At 38.5% G+C, this 25,467-nt stretch overlaps 1 protein-coding gene across 1 annotated transcript in view; it reads left to right on the top strand.

Moving 5' to 3' along the window:
• Positions 1 to 16,821, top strand: part of NAPG (NSF attachment protein gamma) — a 97,706-nt gene extending 80,885 nt beyond the window's left edge. The window contains exon 12 of the mRNA XM_053714913.1: positions 13,575 to 16,821. Coding sequence (XP_053570888.1) covers positions 13,575 to 13,721 — 147 coding nt within the window. The 3' untranslated portion in view covers positions 13,722 to 16,821. The remainder of the gene's footprint in view (positions 1 to 13,574) is intronic.
• Positions 16,822 to 25,467: the final 8,646 nt, after the last annotated feature.

Below are 25,467 nucleotides of genomic sequence, written 5' to 3'. Positions count from 1 at the left end.
AATTCTAATTAATCCTTAGCATTTAGTTGAAGTATAACGGTAGCCCTTTGATCTAATTTAGTATAAACTGAAAGAAAGAAAAAATCTCTTCTGATATTTTAAGGTGACAATTACCCTTCCTACAAATACACACTATTATATATTTTTACTCATCGATATAATTTGGTCTCATTCCATCTCCAAGTCAAAATAGATATTTAAATTTATAAGAGCTGCAAGATCACTCAAGTTTTATAAAAGATTATGACTGATTTATAAACAGCATAGACGATACATCAAGCTTGTATGATATACAGGAATATATACATATCTCGTTTTGGGTTCTCTGACATTTAATTATAATGTTGAAAAATCAGAAATATTTGGGTCCTCCAATATTTATTTCTAATGGTGAAAAATTAGAAACATTGGTATTTACCGTGTAAACAATCAATCATAGAATGTTTCTTAAAGATAGCCTGGTTAAACCTCGCAATTTTGAAATATTAAAGGTGACAGATGAGCCATATGGTTGAAATACACTATTTACTCGTTATAAGTACTAAGAAAATTAATAGGGTTGCTCTATCTCCTTAGATGACTATCGCATTCTTTTTAGACTTATACATTTACGTGATGTAAAGGTTTTATTATGTATATCCCCATTGCACCTCTGTGTATATATTTTTTATCATATATGTATATATCTTGAGTACACCTCGGTATATATTATCATTTGAGAGCACACCACTACATATCTCTTTACACTCGTATAGGGACCAATAGAATTCTTCAAGTCACGACACACCCCTAAATCTAACCAATCAGTAATGGATGTGGATAGGCTTGCTACCATCCAATAGGAACGCAGAAAAAAACGGAAACGCTAACCTGTAAATACAGGGAATTCCACTAATGGTATATCCGTTCCTGACACACATAATACTACCTATGGCCAATGATGTGGGTCATTTATAACACACCCCTGATCTAGCCAATCAGGAAGGTATGTATAAGAAATGAGGCTACCAATAGAAAAACGGGAGTAAAAGCCAAGACTTCGCGCAAAAATTGCGCAAAAAGTGTCTCAGAAAATAAAAGCCTCATGTAACAGACATGAATTAAATAGTAAAATTTGCTCTATAAATAAAATTGAGAAGAATTAAATAAACTTTATAACTATATTAGCCTAACGCGAAACCGTAAGTTGAAAAACTCTCTTCCGGTATTACGAAAAAAAGAAAAAAGGTAATTACTAAACAGGGTATTTAAAGACCTTCATTGTAATGTAAAACCAGTCTTGATAAAGGTCAGTGTATGACCGAAATGCGTCGACTGGTGAGTGATACTCTGGTAATATTACTTATTTTAAACTATCTACACTATTATTTATTTCTTTTTGGCAGAAGGCAATATCTGTGCAGCAAGTTGAAATTATCGTTTGGGCTACTGCATAGAAGACATAATGCACCTAATATTGGGAGAAAACCACTACACATATTATCACAATCTGACATTCACTATTTGTTGTGTGATTGTTCACACTTATCCAGGACTAAGTTTTTTCGTTTTCTTCTTTTTTGCACTTGGAAATTTTCCACTATGGAACATTTTTTATAAAGATTTGATATTTGGATTGTATTTGCACAATTGTGAAGACTGCATTCTGACTGTCCATTGTTTATCTAGACAGATTGTTTATACAATCTGCACTATTCAAGTTTTTGTGTGCACACACTGTTCTTTGCTTATCGTTTTTTTGTGATGTCTTTTCACTATTGCCATTTTTTTTATTTTTGACACACAGAAGTTTTTTACATCAAATCATCTGCATTTTTCATCTCACTAAGCTTATTTATATTGTATTATTACCCTTCATGGAGGCCACTAGTTAATTTCTTTGTTCATATAAATTATTAATTGGAAAGCCACACCAATCAATCACTTTGATATAAGGTTCAACTTATGGAGATCATTAGCTAACTCAATGATCACACAAATTACTATTTAAAAGACACCTGTTAAATCACTTTGATACAAGTATCAACTGACACCTTATACCAATTAGTAGGACCACTGCTATCTCACCTCCTTAGGTCCACAATATATATTTTTTCCCAGACTAAACATCAGCAAGACAATTACACAATTTTATGTTTTTAATCTGCCACTGTTGAACAACATTGTGAATCACCCAAGAAATTGGGCTTTTTATACATTGTGAAATCTTGGATCCTTGATTATTTGTTTTTATTTGTTTTATCTGCCATTTTATGTACTAAATTCATGTTTTATGTATTATATGTGTATGAATAAAATGTCCTGAACATATGGTTTCATCTAGACCCTGCCATTGTTATTTGGCGCTCTGATATATTTCTGATTTTTCTGTTTTTCCATTTGCATTTGACCGCTAGGGGTCAATTTATCAGAGCCACAGGTCTCCCAAAGTAGGAGGCGCTCAGTGTACCATCATATTACATTTCTTGGTGTATAGATAATGTTTTTTCCTGGCTTTCTTTCAGGATTCATTGAATTCTGAAATGTTTGAGGAATGGTCTAGATAAGGGTCTATCTGCCAGTTCTCTGAAAGGGCAGATTTCAGCCCTTTCAGTTTTGTTCCACAAAAAGATTGCTAATCTTCCTAATGATCATTTGTCTTTTAAACATATGTATAAATTGGACATTAAACTACTTTCTTGGAGAGTGTTGTTTCTCCTGGATATATCCTCTGTTAGAAGAGTTTCTGAATTGTCTGTTTTTTCTTGTGAACCTCCTTATCTGATTTCTCCTGTTAAGTGTGGTCAGTCCACGGGTCATCATTACTTCTGGGATATTATCTCCTCCCCTACAGGAAGTGCAAGAGGATTCACCCAGCAGAGCTGCTATATAGCTCCTCCCCTCTACGTCACCTCCAGTCATTCTCTTGCACCCAACGAATAGATAGGATGTGTGAGAGGACTGTGGTGATTTTAATTAGTTTATTACCTTCAATCAAAAGTTTGTTATTTTATAATAGCACCGGAGTGTGTTATTCCTTCTCTGGTAGAATTTGAAGAAGAATCTACCTGAGTTTTTACTATGATTTTAGCCGGAGTAGTTAAGATCATATTGCTGTTTCTCGGCCATCTGAGGAGAGGTAAACTTCAGATCAGGGGACAGCGGGCAGATTAATCTGCAAAGAGGTATGTAGCAGCTTATTATTTTCTGACAATGGAATTGATGAGAAAATCCTGCCATACCGTTATAATGTAAACTCAGCCTTAAATACAGTAGATGTATCTGGTATCAGGCTGTCATGTATGTATATTTTACACTTCAGTATTCTGGGGAATGGTACTTCACTGGATTTATACTGTATGCATAGACTTAACCTAATTTGCAGGGACTTGCAATAGGTGTTTAAATAACAATTAATTTATTGAGGTTAAACGTTTTTTGCTGGCATGTAAAATCGTTTATTTCTCTGATGTACTGGGTGAAAAAATCTTTTGGGCACTGTTTTTTCCACTTGGCAATAGTTTTGTTTAAATTTAAGCAGTTTACTGATCTCCCTCACTGTTATGTGTGAGGGGGAGGGGCCATTTTTGGCGCTTTTACTACACATCAAAAAACTCAGTCAGAGGTTCATTTTCTTCCTGCATGATCCGGTTCATCTCTACAGATCTCAGGGATCTTCAAAGCTTGTTTTGAGGGAGGTAATCATTCACAGCAGAGCTGTGAAGATTGTAGTTGACTGTGATAAAAAACGTTTATTTGTGTATTTTTTCTGCTGTCAGGGTTAGTTATCCTTTGCTAATGGGAACAATCCTTTGCTAAAATTGTATATTTCTTACAAAGATTTGATGCTATAATTTATTTATTTCAACTGTCATAATTTTTTCTGTGCTTCTTATAGGCACAGTTCGTTTTCATATTATTGCAAATTACTTGAAAAGCATTTCCAAGTTGCTAGTTAATTGCTAGTGTGTTAAACATGTCTGATTCAGAGGAAGATACATGTGCTATATGTGCTAATGCCAAAGTGGAGCCCAATAGAAATTTATGTACTAACTGTATTGATGCTACTTTAAATAAGTCAATCTGTACAAATTGAACATATTTCACCAAACAACGAGGGGAGAGTTATGCCGACTAACTCGCCTCACGTGTCAGTACCTGCATCTCCCGCTCGGGAGGTGCGTGATATTGTAGCGCCGAGTACATCTGGGCGGCCATTACAAATCACATTACAGGATATGGCTACTGTTATGACTGAAGTTTTGGCTAAATTACCAGAACTGAGAGGTAAGAGTGATCACTCTGGGGTGAGAACAGAGTGCGCTGATAATATTAGGGCCATGTCAGACACTGCGTCACAGGTGGCAGAACATGAGGACGGAGAACTTCATTCTGTGGGTGACAGTTCTGATCCAAACAGACTGGATTCAGATATTTCAAATTTTAAATTTAAGCTGGAAAACCTCCGTGTATTACTAGGGGAGGTATTAGCGGCTCTGAATGATTGTAACACAGTTGCAATACCAGAGAAAATGTGTAGGTTGGATAGATATTTTGCGGTACCGGCGAGTACTGATGTTTTTCCTATACCTAAGAGACTTACTGAAATTGTTACTAAGGAGTGGGATAGACCCGGTGTGCCGTTCTCACCCCCTCCGATATTTAGAAAAATGTTTCCAATAGACGCCACCACACGGGACTTATGGCAAACGGTCCCTAAGGTGGAGGGAGCAGTTTCTACTTTAGCTAAGCGTACCACTATCCCGGTGGAGGATAGCTGTGCTTTTTCAGATCCAATGGATAAAAAGTTAGAGGGTTACCTTAAGAAAATGTTTGTTCAACAAGGTTTTATATTGCAACCTCTTGCATGTATTGCGCCTGTCACGGCTGCAGCAGCATTTTGGTTTGAGTCTCTGGAAGAGACACTGGAATCATCTACACTAGATGAGATTACACACAAACTTAAAGCCCTTAAGTTAGCTAACTCATTTATTTCAGATGCCGTAGTACATTTAACTAAACTTACGGCTAAGAATTTCGGATTCGCCATTCAGGCACGCAGAGCACTGTGGCTAAAATCCTGGTCAGCTGATGTTACTTCTAAATCTAAATTGCTTAATATACCTTTCAAAGGGCAGACCTTATTCGGGCCCAGGTTGAAAGAGATTATCGCTGACATTACAGGAGGTAAAGGCCATGCCCTGCCTCAGGACAAAGCCAAAGCTAAGGCTAGACAGTCTTATTTTCGTTCCTTTCGTAATTTCAAAGCAGGAGCAGCATCAACTTCCTCTGCACCAAAACAGGAAGGAGCTGTTGCTCGCTACAGACAAGGCTGGAAACCTAACCAGTCCTGGAACAAGGGCAAGCAGGCCAGGAAACCTGCTGCTGCCCCTAAGACAGCATGAATCGAGGGCCCCCGATCCGGGACCGGATCTAGTGGGGGGCAGACTTTCTCTCTTCGCCCAGGCTTGGGCAAGAGATGTTCAGGATCCCTGGGCGTTAGAGATCATATCTCAGGGATACCTTCTGGACTTCAAATCCTCTCCCCCAAGAGGGAGATTTCATCTGTCAAGGTTGTCAACAAACCAAACAAAGAAGGAAGCGTTTCTACGCTGCGTACAAGATCTTTTATTAATGGGAGTGATCCATCCAGTTCCGCGGTCGGAACAAGGACAAGGGTTTTACTCAAATCTGTAGTTCCCAAGAAAGAGGGAACTTTCAGGCCAATCTTGGATTTAAAGATCCTAAACAAATTCCTAAGAGTTCCATCGTTCAAGATGGAAACTATTCGAACAATTTTGCCCATGATCCAAGAGGGTCAGTACATGACCACAGTGGATTTAAAGGATGCTTACCTTCACATACCGATTCACAGAAATCATTACCGGTATCTAAGGTTTGCCTTTCTAGACAGGCATTACCAGTTTGTAGCTCTTCCATTCGGATTGGCTACGGCTCCAAGAATCTTCACAAAGGTTCTGGGTACTCTTCTGGCGGTACTAAGACCGCGAGGAATTTCGGTAGCTCCGTACCTAGACGACATTCTGATACAAGCTTCAAGCTTTCAAACTGCCAAGTCTCATACAGAGTTAGTACTGGCATTTCTAAGGTCGCATGGATGGAAGGTGAACGAAAAGAAGAGTTCTCTCTTTCCACTCACAAGAGTTCCCTTCTTGGGGACTCTGATAGATTCTGTAGAAATGAAGATTTACCTGACAGAAGACAGGTTAACAAAGCTTCAAAATGCATGCCGTGTCCTTCATTCCATTCAACACCCGTCAGTAGCTCAATGCATGGAGGTGATCGGATTAATGGTAGCGGCAATGGACATAGTCCCCTTTGCACGCCTACATCTCAGACCGCTGCAATTGTGCAGGCTAAGTCAGTGGAATGGGGATTACTCAGATTTGTCCCCCACTCTGAATCTGAATCAAGAGACCAGAAATTCTCTTCTATGGTGGCTTTATCGGCCACATCTGTCCAGGGGGATGCCATTCAGCAGGCCAGACTGGACAATTGTAACAACAGACGCCAGCCTACTAGGTTGGGGCGCTGTCTGGAATTCTCTGAAGGCTCAGGGACTATGGAATCAGGAGGAGAGTCTCCTTCCAATAAACATTCTGGAATTGAGAGCAGTTCTCAATGCCCTTCTGGCTTGGCCCCAGTTAACAACTCGGGGGTTCATCAGGTTTCAGTCGGACAACATCACGACTGTAGCTTACATCAACCATCAGGGAGGGACAAGAAGCTCCCTAGCAATGATGGAAGTATCAAAGATAATTCGCTGGGCAGAGTCTCACTCTTGCCACCTGTCTGCAATCCACATCCCGGGAGTGGAGAACTGGGAGGCGGATTTCTTAAGTCGTCAGACTTTTCATCCGGGGGAGTGGGAACTTCATCCGGAGGTCTTTGCCCAAATACTTCGACGTTGGGGCAAACCAGAGATAGATCTCATGGCGTCTCGTCAGAACGCCAAGCTTCCTCGCTACGGGTCCAGATCCAGGGATCCGGGAGCGGTTCTGATAGATGCTCTGACAGCACCTTGGATCTTCAAGATGGCTTATGTGTTTCCACCCTTCCCGATGCTTCCTCGATTGATTGCCAGAATCAAACAGGAGAGAGCATCAGTGATTCTAATAGCACCTGCATGGCCACGCAGGACTTGATATGCAGATCTAGTGGACATGTCATCCTGTCCGCCTTGGTCTCTACCTCTGAAACAGGACCTTCTGATCCAGGGTCCATTCAAACATCAAAATCTAACTTCTCTGAAGCTGACTGCTTGGAAATTGAACGCTTGATTTTATCAAAACGTGAGTTTTCTGAGCCAGTTATTGATACCTTAATACAGGCTAGGAAGCCTGTTACCAGAAGGATTTACCATAAAATATGGCGTAAATACTTATATTGGTGCGAATCCAAGAGTTACTCATGGAGTAAGGTTAGGATTCCAAGGATATTGTCTTTTCTACAAGAAGGTTTAGAAAAGGGTTTATCCGCTAGTTCCTTAAAGGGACAGATTTCAGCTCTGTCCATTCTTTTACACAAACGTCTGTCAGAAGTTCCGGACGTTCAAGCTTTTTGTCAGGCTTTAGCTAGGATCAAGCCTGTGTTTAAAACTGTTGCTCCGCCATGGAGTTTGAACTTAGTTCTTAATGTTTTACAGGGTGTTCCGTTTGAACCCCTTCATTCCATTGATATCAAGTTGTTATCTTGGAAAGTTCTGTTTTTAATGGCTATTTCCTCGGCTCGAAGAGTCTGAGTTATCTGCCTTACATTGTGATTCTCCTTATCTGATTTTTCATTCAGACAAGGTAGTTCTGCGTACTAAACCTGGGTTCCTACCTAAGGTGGTCACTAACAGGAATATCAATCAAGAGATTGTTGTTCCATCTTTGTGTCCTAATCCTTCCTCGAAGAAGGAACGTCTTCTACACAATCTAGATGTAGTCCGTGCCCTGAAATTTTATCTACAGGCAACTAAGGATTTTCGTCAAACGTCTTCCCTGTTTGTCGTTTATTCTGGCCAGAGGAGAGGTCAAAAAGCTTCGGCTACCTCTCTCTCTTTTTGGCTTCGTAGCATAATACGATTAGCCTATGAGACTGCTGGACAGCAACCTCCTGAAAGAATTACAGCTCATTCTACTAGAGCTGTGGCTTCCACTTGGGCCTTTAAGAATGAGGCTTCTGTTGAACAGATTTGCAAGGCTGAAACTTGGTCTTCTCTTCATACTTTTTCCAAATTTTACAAATTTGACACTTTTGCTTCTTCGGAGGCTGTTTTTGGGAGAAAGGTTCTTCAGGCAGTGGTTCCCTCCGTATAAAGAGCCTGCCTGTCCCTCCCGTCATCCGTGTACTTTTGCTTTGGTATTGGTATCCCAGAAGTAATGATGACCCGTGGACTGACCACACTTAACAGGAGAAAACAAAATTTATGCTTACCTGATAAATTCATTTCTCCTGTAGTGTGGTCAGTCCACGGCCCGCCCTGTTTTTTATGGCAGGCTAAAAAATTTTTGGATTATACTCCAGTCACCACTACACCCTTGGGCTTCTCCTTTCTCGTTGGTCCTTTGTTCGAATGACTGGAGGTGACGTAGAGGGGAGGAGCTATATAGCAGCTCTGCTGGGTGAATCCTCTTGCACTTCCTGTAGGGGAGGAGATAATATCCCAGAAGTAATGATGACCCGTGGACTGACCACACTACAGGAGAAATGAATTTATCAGGTAAGCATAAATTTTGTTTTTTCATCAGTACAAGGCTTTTTTTACGGACATTATTTACTTTTTGGTTTAAGGTTGTTTCTTCAGACAACTTTTGTTCAGATTTTTGTTCCTTCTTTGTGTCCTAATCCTAAAAATGTAGTATTATGTTAATGCTAGTGAGGATATTAGACAAAGTTCTAGTTGGTTTGTTCTTTTTTCTGTCCTTAAGAATGCATCTATTTCTTTAGCCTCTTGGTTTAAAACTTTTGAATCACAAAGCTTATTTGGAGGCAGGTCAGCCTCCACCGCAGCAGATTACTACTTATTTTACAAGATCAGTTGCCACTTCTTGGGCTTTTACAAATGAGGCTTCATTTGACCAAATTTGCAAGACAGCTACTTGGTCTTCTTTGCATACTTTTACTAAATTCTACCTATTTTATGTTTTTGCTTTTGCTGAAGCAGCCTTTAGTAGAAAGGTTCTTCAGGCAGTTGTCTCAGTTTGATTGCTTTGCCTGTTTACTTTTTAAGTGCATTTATAAAAAAAACAGTTATTAGGGTTGTGGAATTTTTTTTTTTTAAATCCCTCCCTTTATGTTATTACTTGTGGACTCTTGGGTATTAGTTCCTATGAGTAATGGATCGTAGACTCTCACCACCTGTATGTTTTCAATTTTTTTTCCCTGCTCCTTTTATGGCTCTTATTCCTTTTTTCTTACCTCACTTGCTTGGATATATGTCAGACTGAGGTATGTGTGAGGTGGAGAGTTTTATAGAGCTATTGGGGTTTGGGAATCTTTGCCTCCTCCTAGTGGTAGAAAAGAGTAATTCCCATGAGTAATGGTTTGTGGACTCTTTAATTTATCAGGTAAGCATAAATGATGTTTTATATGTGTTGTGTTAATAATTTTGCTTTGTAATATATGTACTGTGCAGACGTTTTAGGCAGGTGTGAAACAATGCTGTTAAGTAAAAATGCTTTAAAAAATAGAAATGTTAATAGTTTATTGTTATTAATTAACAAAATGCAAAGTGAGTTAACAGAAGAAAAATCTTAATCTAATCAATATTTCATGTGACCACCCTTTGCCTTCAAAACTGCATCAATTCTACTTGGTACACTTAAGCAAAGTCAGGGATTTTGTAGACATATTGTCAGGTGCATTGAAATTGTCATCTTTACATGATCTGTGTGAACATAGTAAGAAGTTGTCCCTGTAGTATTGTAAAGACTAGTGCTCTTGTGATAGTTTTTTAAGGGATTTCCTGCAGTCTATATTGCAATGTAATAATTAGTTTGCGCCAGGGTGTATTTGATTTAAATCAATAGTCACTAAGACTTGATTTAAATAGATGAAAATCATTGTTTTTTTACATAAAGGTTTAATTTTTAAAATACATTTTTCAGATTATTTTTCCAGTTATATCAGACAATTACTGATTTGGTTATATACTATTAGAAATAAATAGATCATTGAAATGAATAAAATTATTGGTAGGTGAACTATCTTCAGTTTTAATAGGTTTATATTTAATCAACTTTACAGCAGTACTTTATTGGAAGGAGAAATAGAATGATTACTTTAATAATAACAATTTAAATAGTTTTATTTAGCTAAAACAATGACATTATATTTAATATTTACTGCTTGCCTCTCCCTTCTCACAATTAGGTCCTTGTGCATATCTATTCCACTCCAAATAATGTTCTATTCATTGATCTTCTTGAAACTTAGTAAGGGGTTGATACTGTGTGCATAGATTTGCAGGAAAGCAGTGGCATTGCAGGGACAGTAAAGTTAAAAATTTATATATGTATATAATAATATATATATATATATATATATATATATATATATATATATACTGTGTGTGTATGTGTGTGTGTATATATATATATATATATATTATTATTTATTATTTTTTTTTTAACTTTACTGTCCCTGCAATGCCACTGCTTTCCTGCAAATCTATGTACACAGTATCAACCCCTTACTAAAAAAAAAAATATTTCACAAATCCAGTGCAGGCTATATGTTTTACTATTAAAATTTTAATCCTGACCAAACCTCCTGGTCAATGAATACCTGGCAGTGAGAGTGCAGATACTTGTGATAAATAATTGGGTGTTTGGATTAGCAATTTCATTTTGATCTATCAAATAACTGAAGGACACAGTAATATTTCAGTAGTGAAATGAGGTTTATTGGATTAACAGAAAATGTGCAATATGCATCCAAACGAAATTAGACAGGTGCATAAATTTGCGCATCCTTGTCATTTTGTTGCTTTGAATACCTGTAACTACCTAGCACTGATTAATTGGAACACACAATTGGTTTGGTGATCCCATTAAGCCTTGAACTTCATAGACAGGTGCATCCAATCATGAGAAAAGGTATTTAAGGTGGCCAATTGCAAGTTGTTGTTCTCTTTGACTCTCATCTGAAGAGTGGCAACATGGGGGCCTCAAAACAACTCTCAAATGACCTGAAAACAAAGATTGTTCAACATTATGGTTTAGGGGAAGGCTACAAAAAGCTATTGCAGAGATTTAAGCTGTCAGTGTCCACTGTGAGGAACATAGTGAGGAAATGGAAGACCACAAGCACAGTTCTTGTTAAGGCCAGAAGTGGCAGGCCAAGTAAAATATTGGAGAGGCAAAGTCAAAGGATGGTGAGAACGGTCAAAAAGAGCCCACAGACCAACTCCAAAGACCTACAACATCATCTTGCGTCAGATGGTGTCACTGTGCATCGTTGTACAATTCAGTGCACTTTGCACAAGGAGAAGCTGTATGGGAGAGTGATGCGGAAGAAGCCTTTTCTGCACACACGCCACAAACACACATTTGGACAAGCCAGCTTCATTTTGGAAGAAGGTGCTGTGGACTGATGAAACAAAGATTGTTATTTGGTTATAACAAGGACCGTTATGCATGGCAGCAAAAGAACACAGCATTCCAAGACAAACACTTGCTACCCACAGTAAAATTTGGTGGATGTTAAATCATTCTTTGGGGCTTTGTGGCCAGTGCCGGTACTGGGAATCTTGTCAGAGTCGCATGAATTCCACTCAATATCAGCAGATACTTGAATAATGTTGAGGAATCAGTCACAAAGTTTAAGTTACACAGAGGCTGGATATTTTAACAAGACAGCGACCCAAAACACTGCTCAAAATCTACTCTGGCATTTTTGCAGAGGAACAAGTACAATGTTCTGGAATGGCCATCCCAGTACACAGACCTGAATATCATTGAAAATCTGTGGGGTGTTTTGAAGTGGGCTGTCCATGCTCGGCAACCATCAAACCTAACTGGACTGGAGATGTTTTGCAAGGAGGAATCATCCAGAATCCAGACACTAATTACAGGCTATAGGAAGCGTCTAGAGGCTGTTATTTCTGCTAAAGGAGGCTCTACTAAATATTGATGCAATATTTTGGTTGAGGTGGCCAAATTTATGCACCTGTCTAATTTCGTTTGGATGCATATTGCACATTTTTTGTTAATCCAATAAACCTCATTTCACTACTGAAATATTACTGTGTCCTTCATTTATTTGATAGATCAAAATGAAATTGCTAATCCAAACACCCAATTATTTATAAATGAAAATCATGGAAATTGTCAGGGGTGCCCAAACTTTTGCTTACGACTGTATATATTGTGTGTATGGTGTGTATATATATATATATATATATATATATATATATATATATATATATATATGTGTGTGTGTGTTTATGTATATATATATATTTCTATCCCACAAGCATCTGCACTCTCACTGCCAGGTAGTCATCGACCAGGAGGCTTGGTCAGGATTACATTTTAATAGAAAAACATATAGCCTGCACTGGATTTGTGAAAAAAAAAATTTTTTTGTTATATCATAGTGATGTTTCGGGATCCACAGACCCCTTCCTCAAACTAAACAACTTTAGTGAAACAAAGTGATCTTAAATACCCTCTAGCCCCTCCCCCAAGTTTGAAAATTGCGCCAAAATGTGACCCTGTAGTCCATGGTGATAATTATCAAAAATCAACATTATTTTTAACAAGTTGTCAAATACATACATAAATTCATACATGAGATAACACAATTATTTGATACAGCTCCCTAGTAAAGTAATTGTTAGAAAAGTTAAGTGCATACATAAATCTTTGAGTGTGGAGCTAAATCCGTTTCTACTCCTATGTGTAGGTGTAATGTATACTTGATGTGTGTACAATCCAAAGTCACGTTATTCACACACAGGTTGTACACACATCGGGTATACATTACACCTACGAGTACAAACTGATTTATGTGTGTGTGTGTATATATATGTATATGTGTGTGTATGTATATGTGTGTGTATATATATATATATATATATATATATATATATATATATATACACTAATAGTTACTACTAAACTGCCTAGTATGCCCACTGCTATTGAAAATAATGAATTTCCTATGATTGTTTATGCAAATGGCAGGAGAGAAAATGAGGGAGGGGAAGAGGTAAACAGAAATTTAGATAACAGTATTAACCCAAGTAGAAGAAACACAATTATTTATTTTGTATTTTACATCAAAAGGCAGCAAAATAAATTATAGATATTACTTTCAATAATAAAAACATTTTATGCATTGTTGATGCAAAACTGATAATTCACCTTTAAAAGAGCAAATGGCTGGAGAGAAAATGAGGGAGGGGAAGAGGTAAACAGAAATTTAGATAACTGTATTAACCCAAGTAGAATAAACACAATTATTTATTTGTATTTTACATCAAAAGGCAGAAAAATAAATTATGGATATTATTTTCAATAATAAAAACATTTTATGCATTGTTAAATGTTGAGTTTAAAAGTCTAACTTTTTTTCCATTTTAGTATGCTAAGCTTGCTTTAAGTTTGGCAGTTCCTGGAGGTGGGATAAAAAAGAAATCCCCTGCAACTTCACAGGATGGAGTACCAGCAACTGCTCAAGGATCGGCTCAAGTAGATGAAGATGATGAATATTCAGGAGGACTTTGTTAATATCAATAGCTTGCATTGATTGAATATGTATCTATGATTCTGGCATCAGATTTACTGGATAATGTGATGATACGGATATAAAGTTGGGATACAAATGAATAGTATTTATGTATTGTGGAAAAACAATTTACATATTTCTGCACTTTCTGTTGCCATTCAATGCCGTTATGTAACTTGGCAGAGTGTATGTAAGGCTGCTGCGCCCCAGTTCATAATAATGTGTAAAGTGACTGTATTTAGGATCACATATAATTACAGCATGAGTTTAGTCACCTAGATTGATCATGTGGTCTCATATTATTGAGCCCCTGTCTGTATTTATACAAATATGTAATACTGGTTTTCTGTAAATGACTGGAATATTAAATATTTAAATATAAACCTCTATCGGATTGTATATGCTACTAATACGTGGCACTTTGTTGTATGTGTGTCTATACAAGTTATTTAGTTTGTTTATACACATATAGTATTCTACTGGTTTTATGTTTTGTCATATTTTAAACAGGCTATATAATTAAGACTGTTGATTATTGTGATGCAAATATAATTTTTTTTTGTGTTAAAAGCTCTTGCACTAGAACTCACAGCATGTTGTCTAAGTACTTCTTCAAACAATACATTTCTTTTTCAGCTGATCTGTGTGCACATTCTGCATAAAATGTATTCGACTGTAATATCTTCACAAAATAATTATAAACATTCTTATAATAGTTCATATTCAAACAAGATTTTTTTATTTGAATTCAACCATAAGTGACTGGTTATTGTAACAATTTTCAATGAACCAGGAACATTTTCATTGTTAAATATTTGTAGGAAAGTAAGATTTTGTTTTTTTTGAATGCAAATATATGTAATCGTAATGTTAAATGATCCTATGTATCAATGTCTTCTCACCTGATACTCCTAAGTATAATTTATCTAGTAGAACTGAGTAAGTCCAAACATTTTAGTAAAAAAAAAAAAAACATGGGGGAGTAATTTTAAACTATCAACCACCTGGACTTGTAATTATAGAATGAATGTCTGGTGTGGGTTTGTACTTAAAAACATTCCTTCTGCATTCTTTTAGTTTTAGAGTTAATATCAATTTGTCTCTTGCGTTGCGTCAAGTGATTTATGTTATGATTTTATGGTTGTTTATCAAACATATATAGTTTGTGACTGGTAAAAATCTGCACAATTTTCCATACTTTGCTATAAAAAAAAAGTAAAAAAAAAAAAGTTCCCAAAATCAGGGTGTGTGTTCTAAAAGAAGAATTCTCACCTTTCACAATTATTACAGACATTGGCTAAATGTGTGATTTGATGACGTTAAAGTGACAGTCTTCTTGAAAATGTTTGTTTAAAATGATAGCTAATCCCTTTTTAACCATTCCCAGTTTTGCATAACCAACATGGTTATATTAATATACTTTTTACCTCTGTGATTACCTTGTATGTAAGCCTCTGCAGACTGCCCCTTTATCTCAGTTCTTTTTACAGACTTGTTTTTTTAGCCAATCAGTGCTGACTCCTGCAATGTTATTTATATGGCACACATGAACTAGCAGTGTTTGGCTGTGAAAAGCTAATAAAATGCACTGAGATAAGAGGCGGCCTGTAGTGACTTAGAAACTGGCAAATATTTAGTGGTTTAGAGGTTATAAAGTATATTTATATATGAATGTTGGTTGTGCAAAGCTGGGAAAAAATGTTGCTTTTCTTTAAACATTGACATCTTTCTAAAATAATCTATTTGTTTGTTACTAGAGGGCTTAACAATGTTTGTTCCAAAATCAAGGCTCTTTGACCTTAATAACTCTGTATGTATATCAATGTGGGAAACACAGTATTTCCTGTGTGACCCCTATTCAATTCAAAATGTTTTGCCTCACATGGCTTTTTGGTGGGTTTTCATACTCCATTTCATTAGAAATATCCATTGAGACCCCTTTATCACCAGCTTTTCAAATATGTTACTAGTACAATAATTTGACAGGGATATTCCAGTCTATAAAAAAAACACTTTTTCTAGCAGCTTCAAGTAGAATATTTGGACTTTTTAAATTTAACAGCCTTTACCTCATGAAAACTCATTTTGCCTTGAGCAACATATGCTGAATATTCATTTAGGATTGCAATTAACTGTTTTGTTGTTTAAATGCTAATGTGTCAATTGCTCAAAACAATGAGAAAGTGTTTAACACATGTCATAAATTGTTATTTCGGTAAGTGAAAAACTTGTATTTAAACTGATTCGGCTATCATTAACAATATTGGCTCAATTAGCCATTGTTTAATTTTACTTTGTCTATTTTTTGCTTCCTTAAATTCCAGCAAAAACTAATTTGCAAAGTCAATAATCTGCCTGTCTTCATTTTTTTTTTTTTTTTGTGCGTGTGTTTTCCTTTCTGTATTGTTTACATATTTTTTTTTTGGCTAATTCAAAGCTCCTAATCTAATGGAATGGCCAAAAAAAGAAGCCAAAAGCTCATTTAAAGTGACATACGAGTTTTCACCTGGATTAGGGGACCCTCTTATATTTAATGCCCCCACCAACAGATAAAAGCTAAATCAAATCAAGGTCATTTATACGAGCCTAATCTTTAAAGGGATATGAAACCCATAAAATTTTGTGATTCAGATAGATAACCCAATTCCCCCCCCCCCCCCAATTTACTTATAATATCAAATTTGCTTATTTCCCATAATATTCTTTTTTTGCTGCCATCTAGTGCTCTTGCATATGGGTAACGTTCTTGCTGTTGCCATCTAGTGCTCCAGACACATGCACGCTTATGTCCCTGCTTTTCAACAAAAGATACCAAGAGAACAAAGAAAATGTGATAATAGAAGTAAATTAAAAATGTGTTTAAAAATTGCATGCTCTATCTGAATCAAGAAAGAAAAATATTGGGAATCGTGTCCATTTAATGATATAAATCATTTGATATTCACTGCAGCCTCGTGGTGGAGCTGAAGGCATTTAACACTGGAAAAGTAAAGCATACATTCAGCTTATGTACAATGTACCAGAATTTTACAGCAATTCTAAGATTGTCCTCACAAACCTTTCCAAAATAAAATAAACGGTTTTGTGATTTTTCTTGAAAAATATTTGCTGCATTTTTTTTGTGTGCATGTTTGTGTTGTCCATTTAAACTGCATTTTGCAGTAGTGCGTGGGGATAGTGTACTTTATATAAAACAGACTTATTTACACTCTCCCTCCGTTTCTTAACAGAAGATTCCATGGGGGGGAAACTATATGCTACCAATGCTGTTGTCTGTACTGGCCTTTTTTTTCCCTTACATCTCCGGATTATAGATCCTTTTGTTTTGCATTTGGTTGGATGTTGGTTTTTAAATTTACTGTTACTCTTTACCATTGCACTTATTTCTTTACTAATTTTGGTAATGTTTCTTCAAATATTAGATACACCAAGCACATTATTGGACTCTTGACTATTCTATAGATATCATACGTCCTTGTTTCATTCACATATGCAGGACAGTTTAGAGAGAATGATTTGCCCTAGCCTAGATGATATTTGATATTGTATGCATTTTAATTTTTGTCCTTCCTTTTTATGATTATTTCTCTGAAGAGTATAATATTCTAGGAGTTTAGGCTTTCAGTGGCAATGATGTTTGTCTTGTAATGACTGACTGGTGAATGTCTTGTCTTTCCTAAGATATGGTGAGTTCACAACGTCTTCAATTACTATTGGGAATATCACTCCTGGCCAGCAGGAGGAGGAGGCAAAGAGCACCACAGCAAAGCTGTTCAGTACCACTCTCCTTCCCTAAAACCTCAGTCATACTCTTTGCCTTTGTCAATGGAGGAGGTGGAGTTTTGGTGTGTGTGAAGAAAATTGGATTTCTCCAACATAGGTGTGTCCGGTCCACGGCGTCATCCTTACTTGTGGGATATTCTCTTCCCCAACAGGAAATGGCAAAGAGCCCAGCAAAGCTGGTCACATGATCCCTCCTAGGCTCCGCCTACCCCAGTCATTCTCTTTGCCGTTGTACAGGCAACATCTCCACGGAGATGGCTTAGAGTTTTTTAGTGGTATCGTATTCCCCTTTGGGTTTGGTTGGGTCTCAGCAAAGCAGATACCAGGGACTGTAAAGGGGTTAAAGTGTTAAAACGGTTCCGTTATTTTAAGGGTTAAAGCTTCCAAATTTGGTGTGCAATACTTTTAAGGCTTTAAGACACTGTGGTGAAAATTTGGTGAATTTTGTACAATTCCTTCATGTTTTTTCGCAATTGCAGTAATAAAGTGTGTTCAGTTTAAAATTTAAAGGGACAGTAACGGTTTTATTTTAAAACGATTTTTGTATTTTATTATCAAGTTTATGCCTGTTTAACATGTCTGAACTACCAGATAGACTGTGTTCTGAATGTGGGGAAGCCAGAATTCCTGTTCATTTAAATAAATGTGATTTATGTGATAATGACAATGATGCCCAAGATGATTCCTCAAGTGAGGGGAGTAAGCATGGTACTGCATCATTCCCTCCTTCGTCTACACGAGTCTTGCCCACTCAGGAGGCCCCTAGTACATCTAGCGTGCCAATACTCCTTACTATGCAACAATTAACGGCTGTAATGGATAATTCTGTCAAAAACATTTTAGCCAAAATGAACCCTTGTCAGCGTAAGCGTGGCTGCTCTGTTTTAATTACTGAAGAGCATGACGACGCTGATATTAATATCTCTGAAGGGCCCCTAACCCAATCTGAGGGGGCCAGGGAGGTTTTGTCTGAGGGAGAAATTACTGATTCAGGGAACATTTCTCAACAGGCTGAACCTGATGTAATTGCATTTAAATTTAAGTTGGAACATCTCCGCATTCTGCTTAAGGAGGTATTATCCACTCTGGATGATTGTGAAAAGTTGGTCATCCCAGAGAAACTATGTAAAATGGACAAGTTCCTAGAGGTGCCGGAGCTCCCAGAAGCTTTTCCTATACCCAAGCGGGTGGCGGACATTGTTAATAAAGAATGGGAAAGGCCCGGTATTCCTTTCGTCCCTCCCCCCATATTTAAAAAATTGTTTCCTATGGTCGACCCCAGAAAGGACTTATGGCAGACAGTCCCCAGGGTCGAGGGAGCGGTTTCTACTTTAAACAAACGCACCACTATACCCATAGAGGATAGTTGTGCTTTCAAAGATCCTATGGATAAAAAATTAGAAGGTTTGCTTAAAAAGATGTTTGTTCAGCAGGGTTACCTTCTACAACCAATTTCATGCATTGTCCCTGTCACTACAGCCGCATGCTTCTGGTTTGATGAGCTGATAAAGGCGCTCGATAGTGATTCTCCTCCTTATGAGGAGATTATGGACAGAATCAATGCTCTCAAATTGGCTAATTCTTTCACCCTAGACGCCACTTTGCAATTGGCTAGGTTAGCGGCTAAGAATTCTGGGTTTGCTATTGTGGCGCGCAGAGCGCTTTGGTTGAAATCTTGGTCGGCTGATGCGTCTTCCAAGAACAAGCTACTAAACATTCCTTTCAAGGGGAAAACGCTGTTTGGCCCTGACTTGAAAGAGATTATCTCGGATATCACTGGGGGTAAGGGCCACGCCCTTCCTCAGGATCGGCCTTTCAAGGCGAAAAATAGACCTAATTTTCGTCCCTTTCGTAAAAACGGACCAGCCCAAAGTGCTACGTCCTCTAAGCAAGAGGGTAATACTTCTCAAGCCAAGCCAGCTTGGAGACCAATGCAAGGCTGGAATAAGGGAAAGCAGGCCAAGAAGCCTGCCACTGCTACCAAGACAGCATGAAATATTGGCCCCCGATCCGGGACCGGATCTGGTGGGGGGCAGACTCTCTCTCTTCGCTCAGGCTTGGGCAAGAGATGTTCTGGATCCTTGGGCGCTAGAAATAGTCTCCCAGGGTTATCTTCTGGAATTCAAGGGACTTCCCCCAAGGGGGAGGTTCCACAGGTCTCAGTTGTCTTCAGACCACATAAAAAGACAGGCGTTCTTACATTGTGTAGAAGACCTGTTAAAAATGGGAGTGATTCATCCTGTTCCACTAAGAGAACAAGGGATGGGGTTCTACTCCAATCTGTTCATAGTTCCCAAAAAAGAGGGAACGTTCAGACCAATCTTAGATCTCAAGATCTTAAACAAGTTTCTCAAGGTTCCATCTTTCAAGATGGAAACCATTCGAACTATTCTTCCTTCCATCCAGGAGGGTCAATTCATGACCACGGTGGATTTAAAGGATGCGTATCTACATATTCCTATCCACAAGGAACATCATCGGTTCCTAAGGTTTGCATTCCTGGACAAACATTACCAGTTCGTGGCGCTTCCTTTCGGATTAGCCACTGCTCCAAGGATTTTCACAAAGGTACTAGGGTCCCTTCTAGCGGTGCTAAGACCAAGGGGCATTGCAGTAGTACCTTACCTGGACGACATTCTGATTCAAGCGTCGTCCCTTCCTCAAGCAAAGGCTCACACGGACATTGTCCTGGCCTTTCTCAGATCTCACGGCTGGAAAGTGAACGTGGAAAAGAGTTCTCTATCCCCGTCAACAAGGGTTCCCTTCTTGGGAACAATTATAGACTCCTTAGAAATGAGGATCTTTCTAACAGAGGCCAGAAAAACAAAACTTCTGGACTCTTGTCGGATACTTCATTCCGTTCCTCTTCCTTCCATAGCTCAGTGCATGGAAGTGATCGGGTTGATGGTAGCGGCGATGGACATAGTTCCTTTTGCGCGCATTCATCTAAGACCATTACAACTGTGCATGCTCAGTCAGTGGAATGGGGACTATACAGACTTGTCTCCGAAGATACAAGTAAATCAGAGGACCAGAGACTCACTCCGTTGGTGGCTGTCCCTGGACAATCTGTCTCAAGGGATGACGTTCCGCAGACCAGAGTGGGTCATTGTCACGACCGACGCCAGTCTGATGGGCTGGGGCGCGGTCTGGGGATCCCTGAAAGCTCAGGGTCTTTGGTCTCGGGAAGAATCTCTTCTACCGATAAATATTCTGGAACTGAGAGCGATATTCAATGCTCTCAAGGCCTGGCCTCGGCTAGCGAGGACCAAGTTCATACGGTTTCAATCAGACAACATGACAACTGTTGTGTACATCAACCATCAGGGGGGAACAAGGAGTTCCCTAGCGATGGAAGAAGTGACCAAAATCATTCTATGGGCGGAGTCTCACTCCTGCCACCTGTCTGCTATCCACATCCCAGGAGTGGAAAATTGGGAAGCGGATTTTCTGAGTCGTCAGACATTGCATCCGGGGGAGTGGGAACTCCATCCGGAAATCTTTGCCCAAGTCACTCACCTGTGGGGCATTCCAGACATGGATCTGATGGCCTCTCGTCAGAACTTCAAAGTTCCTTGCTACGGGGCCAGATCCAGGGATCCCAAGGCGGCTCTAGTGGATGCACTAGTAGCACCTTGGACCTTCAAACTAGCTTATGTGTTCCCGCCATTTCCTCTCATCCCCAGGCTGGTAGCCAGGATCAATCAGGAGAGGGCGTCGGTGATCTTGATAGCTCCTGCGTGGCCACGCAGGACTTGGTATGCAGATCTGGTGAATATGTCATCGGCTCCACCTTGGAAGCTACCTTTGAGACGAGACCTTCTTGTTCAGGGTCCGTTCGAACATCCGAATCTGGTTTCACTCCAGCTGACTGCTTGGAGATTGAACGCTTGATTTTATCGAAGCGAGGATTCTCAGGTTCTGTTATCGATACTCTTGTTCAGGCCAGAAAGCCTGTAACTAGAAAGATTTACCACAAAATTTGGAAAAAATATATCTGTTGGTGTGAATCTAAAGGATTCCCTTGGGACAAGGTTAAGATTCCTAGGATTCTATCCTTCCTTCAAGAAGGATTGGAAAAAGGATTATCTGCAAGTTCCCTGAAGGGACAGATTTCTGCCTTGTCGGTATTACTTCACAAAAAGCTGGCAGCTGTGCCAGATGTTCAAGCCTTTGTTCAGGCTCTGGTTAGAATCAAGCCTGTTTACAAACCTTTGACTCCTCCTTGGAGTCTCAATTTAGTTCTTTCAGTTCTTCAGGGGGTTCCGTTTGAACCCTTACATTCCGTTGATATTAAGTTATTATCTTGGAAAGTTTTGTTTTTAGTTGCGATTTCTTCTGCTAGAAGAGTCTCAGAATTATCTGCTCTGCAGTGTTCTCCTCCTTATCTGGTGTTCCATGCAGATAAGGTGGTTTTACGTACTAAACCTGGTTTTCTTCCAAAAGTTGTTTCTAACAAAAACATTAACCAGGAGATTATCGTACCTTCTCTGTGTCCAAAACCAGTTTCAAAGAAGGAACGTTTGTTGCACAATTTGGATGTTGTTCGCGCTCTAAAATTCTATTTAGATGCTACAAAGGATTTTAGACAAACATCTTCCTTGTTTGTTGTTTATTCAGGTAAAAGGAGAGGTCAAAAAGCAACTTCTACCTCTCTCTCTTTTTGGATTAAAAGCATCATCAGATTGGCTTACGAGACTGCCGGACGGCAGCCTCCCGAAAGAATCACAGCTCATTCCACTTGGGCTGTGGCTTCCACATGGGCCTTCAAGAACGAGGCTTCTGTTGATCAGATATGTAGGGCAGCGACTTGGTCTTCACTGCACACTTTTACCAAATTTTACAAGTTTGATACTTTTGCTTCTTCTGAGGCTATTTTTGGGAGAAAGGTTTTGCAAGCCGTGGTGCCTTCCATTTAGGTGACCTGATTTGCTCCCTCCCTTCATCCGTGTCCTAAAGCTTTGGTATTGGTTCCCACAAGTAAGGATGACGCCGTGGACCGGACACACCTATGTTGTATAAAACAGAATTTATGTTTACCTTATAATTTTCTTTCTCCAACGGTGTGTCCGGTCCACGGCCCGCCCTGGTTTTTTAATCAGGTCTGATAATTTATTTTCTTTAACTACAGTCACCACGGTACCATATGGTTTCTCCTATGCAAATATTCCTCCTTAACGTCGGTCGAATGACTGGGGTAGGCGGAGCCTAGGAGGGATCATGTGACCAGCTTTGCTGGGCTCTTTGCCATTTCCTGTTGGGGAAGAGAATATCCCACAAGTAAGGATGACGCCGTGGACCGGACACACCGTTGGAGAAAGAAATTTATCAGGTAAACATAAATTCTGTTTTCTTTCGCTACAAGCAAGATTTTTGGGTCTAGCCGTACTCCACGTTAATCTCTTCAGTAGAGTAGTAGTGGCTTTAAAGCAGTTAGGAACTTGAGAGGTGGGCCTCACTGTGTTTTCCTAACATGTTGCTGCTAGTATAGAAAGTCAGAGTAGATTTACTTTGTTCTTTTTTTCTTTCATGTAATTGGCAAGAGTTCATGAGCTAGTGACGTATGGGATATATAATACTACCAGGAGGGGCAAAGTTTCCTAAACCTCAAAATGCCTATAAATACACCCCTCACCACAGCCACAATTCAGTTTTACAAACTTTGCCTCCTATGGAGTTGGTGAAGTAAGTTTGTGCTTGATTTTTTTGTTTTTGTTTTCTTCTAATGATAATTGCTTCTAAGCATTCTGAAGCCCAATTCCTCTCAGAATACATTGTTTGTCAGAGGGATGTGAAGAGAGTACCGCCTATTTATTTATTTTTTTGTTTCCTTCGCGGGAATTTTTTTCAAGGGTTCGCTGTTGTCGGTCGTAGGGATTCATCTCCTACCTCCCTTTTCAGATCGACGATATACTCTTATACCATTACCTCTGCTGATAGTTTTTAGTACTGGTTTGGCTATATGTGGATGAGTGTTTTTCAGTAAGTGTGTATTATTATTATTATTTTAAGACACACACAGTTATGGTTGGCACTTTATGTATTTATATAAAGTTCAAAATATATGTATTTACTTATATTTGCCATGAGTCAGGTCTATGTATATTTCCCTTTGCAGTCGGGCAGTTTCAATATGGGAATCATGTTTTAGGAAGTTTTTGTCTTACCTGGGTTTTTTTTTTGGGGGGGGGGTTTTCTCTTCAATTTTACTTGTTGCGGGTAAATTAGGCTTGCGAGTGTGCAAAATGCTGTTATGTATTGCGTCATTCTTGGCGCGAGAATTCCTTTTTAATGACACAATGAGTCCATGGATCATCTAATTACTATTGGGAATATCACTCCTGCTCAGCAGGAGGCGGCAAAGAGCACCACAGCCAAGCTGTTAAATATCACCTCCCTTCCCTCCCACCTCAGTCATTCTCTTTGCCTACGTTAACTGCAAGGAGGTGGTAATGTTAGGTGTTAGAAAAGATTCTTTAATCAAGAGTTTATTATTTTTAAAGTAGTACAAGATTGTGCTGCTTTGTCCTAGGGTGTAGCCGTAGTCCATATCAGTCTCTTCAGTAAAGCAGTGGTGGCTTTAGATGAGTTTTTCAGCTTGTTAGCATTCCTCAGTGAGATCCCATAAAAAAGGAAACAGAAAATTGCAACATAGTGTGAATCTGTAACGGCACTTTGAGGAAGTAGTTGTTTTGTAACAAATGACTACTCACATTTGTTGGAGCTTTCGACTAAGCTCAAGGATATGCGCACTCCCACTTTATACTGATGGGAAAACAGTACACTAGGCAAAACTTGGATACAAATTTATTTTAAAATATATAAAAGCGTCACATAAGCCTTGATAACACCACAATGTAAGGGTACAAAAGCAGATATGCTGTAACAAATGCTTCAAATCGCCAAACTTGCAAAGAGGTAAATGGATCAGCAGGAGTGTGACCGCCGAAACCAAAACCTCTTTAGTAGCAAGACAATAGTGCTAAGCCCCCAGGTGTCCTGGCTAGTGTAGAAACGCGATAAAACTCAATATAGAACAGTTCAGTTCCGACGTACGTTTCGCTGGTATGCTTTGTCAAGGAATGTTAGTGCGCATGTCCAAGAGTCCTTTTAAACAATCCATTGATGAATTTCTGACAGGTTTGTGGTTACATCCTCCATTTTGGAAGTTGGCATTTAGGTAATTTGTCATTAAACAACTAGTATGTTTTTCAACTTCTTTCAGTTTTATACATTTTGTTGATATATGCATAGATGTTAAGATGGATAACCAGAATTGGGAAATTATGCATTATAATGTTATAGCATTATACATATATGCAAAACTTCAAAAAACATAATCACATTGTGCCTGCAATTAGTGTCTATACTGATGATATATGTAGGTATTTGTTTTTTTAACCCCTTATTGTGAAGTTTTTAGTTATATCTTTTTTAGTTTAAGTGATGTTACTGACTATATGTCCTATGGACCATAATTAAACTACTAGCCTTATCATAAACCTAGTTGTGTCGCAATGTTTTCATTGAGACGTAATTGTAAAGAACAAGATATGTATAAGGTTCAATCTCAAATCCTAAAAAAACTTTTTTTAGAGAAAAATTATCCAGCTAATTTTCTAGATGAAAAAATAGAAGTAACCAACATGGACAGGTCAGATTTATTAAAATATAAAATCAAAAATAAGAAATTCACTGATGATAAACTAGCAAATAGACTTATCTTCCAACATAGCACTCAGAGTGGAGAACTTAGGAACATCATACAAAAACACTGGGGAATTCTCACAAGAGATGCAGCATTAAATGAATTTTTAGGTGATGGACCTAACATTTTTAGAAAGGTTCCCAATCTTAAGTTTCAACTATCCCAATGTATTAAAGAAGTAGACAACAACAAAGTAAAAAATTGGTTGTTACTAGGGTTGCACCGATACCATTTTTTTAAGACCGAGTACAAGTACT

The sequence above is a fragment of the Bombina bombina genome, chromosome 5, assembly GCF_027579735.1.
Source record: "Bombina bombina isolate aBomBom1 chromosome 5, aBomBom1.pri, whole genome shotgun sequence".
Taxonomy (NCBI): Eukaryota; Metazoa; Chordata; class Amphibia; order Anura; family Bombinatoridae; genus Bombina; species Bombina bombina.
This window is presented reverse-complemented; position numbering and strand designations above follow the sequence as displayed.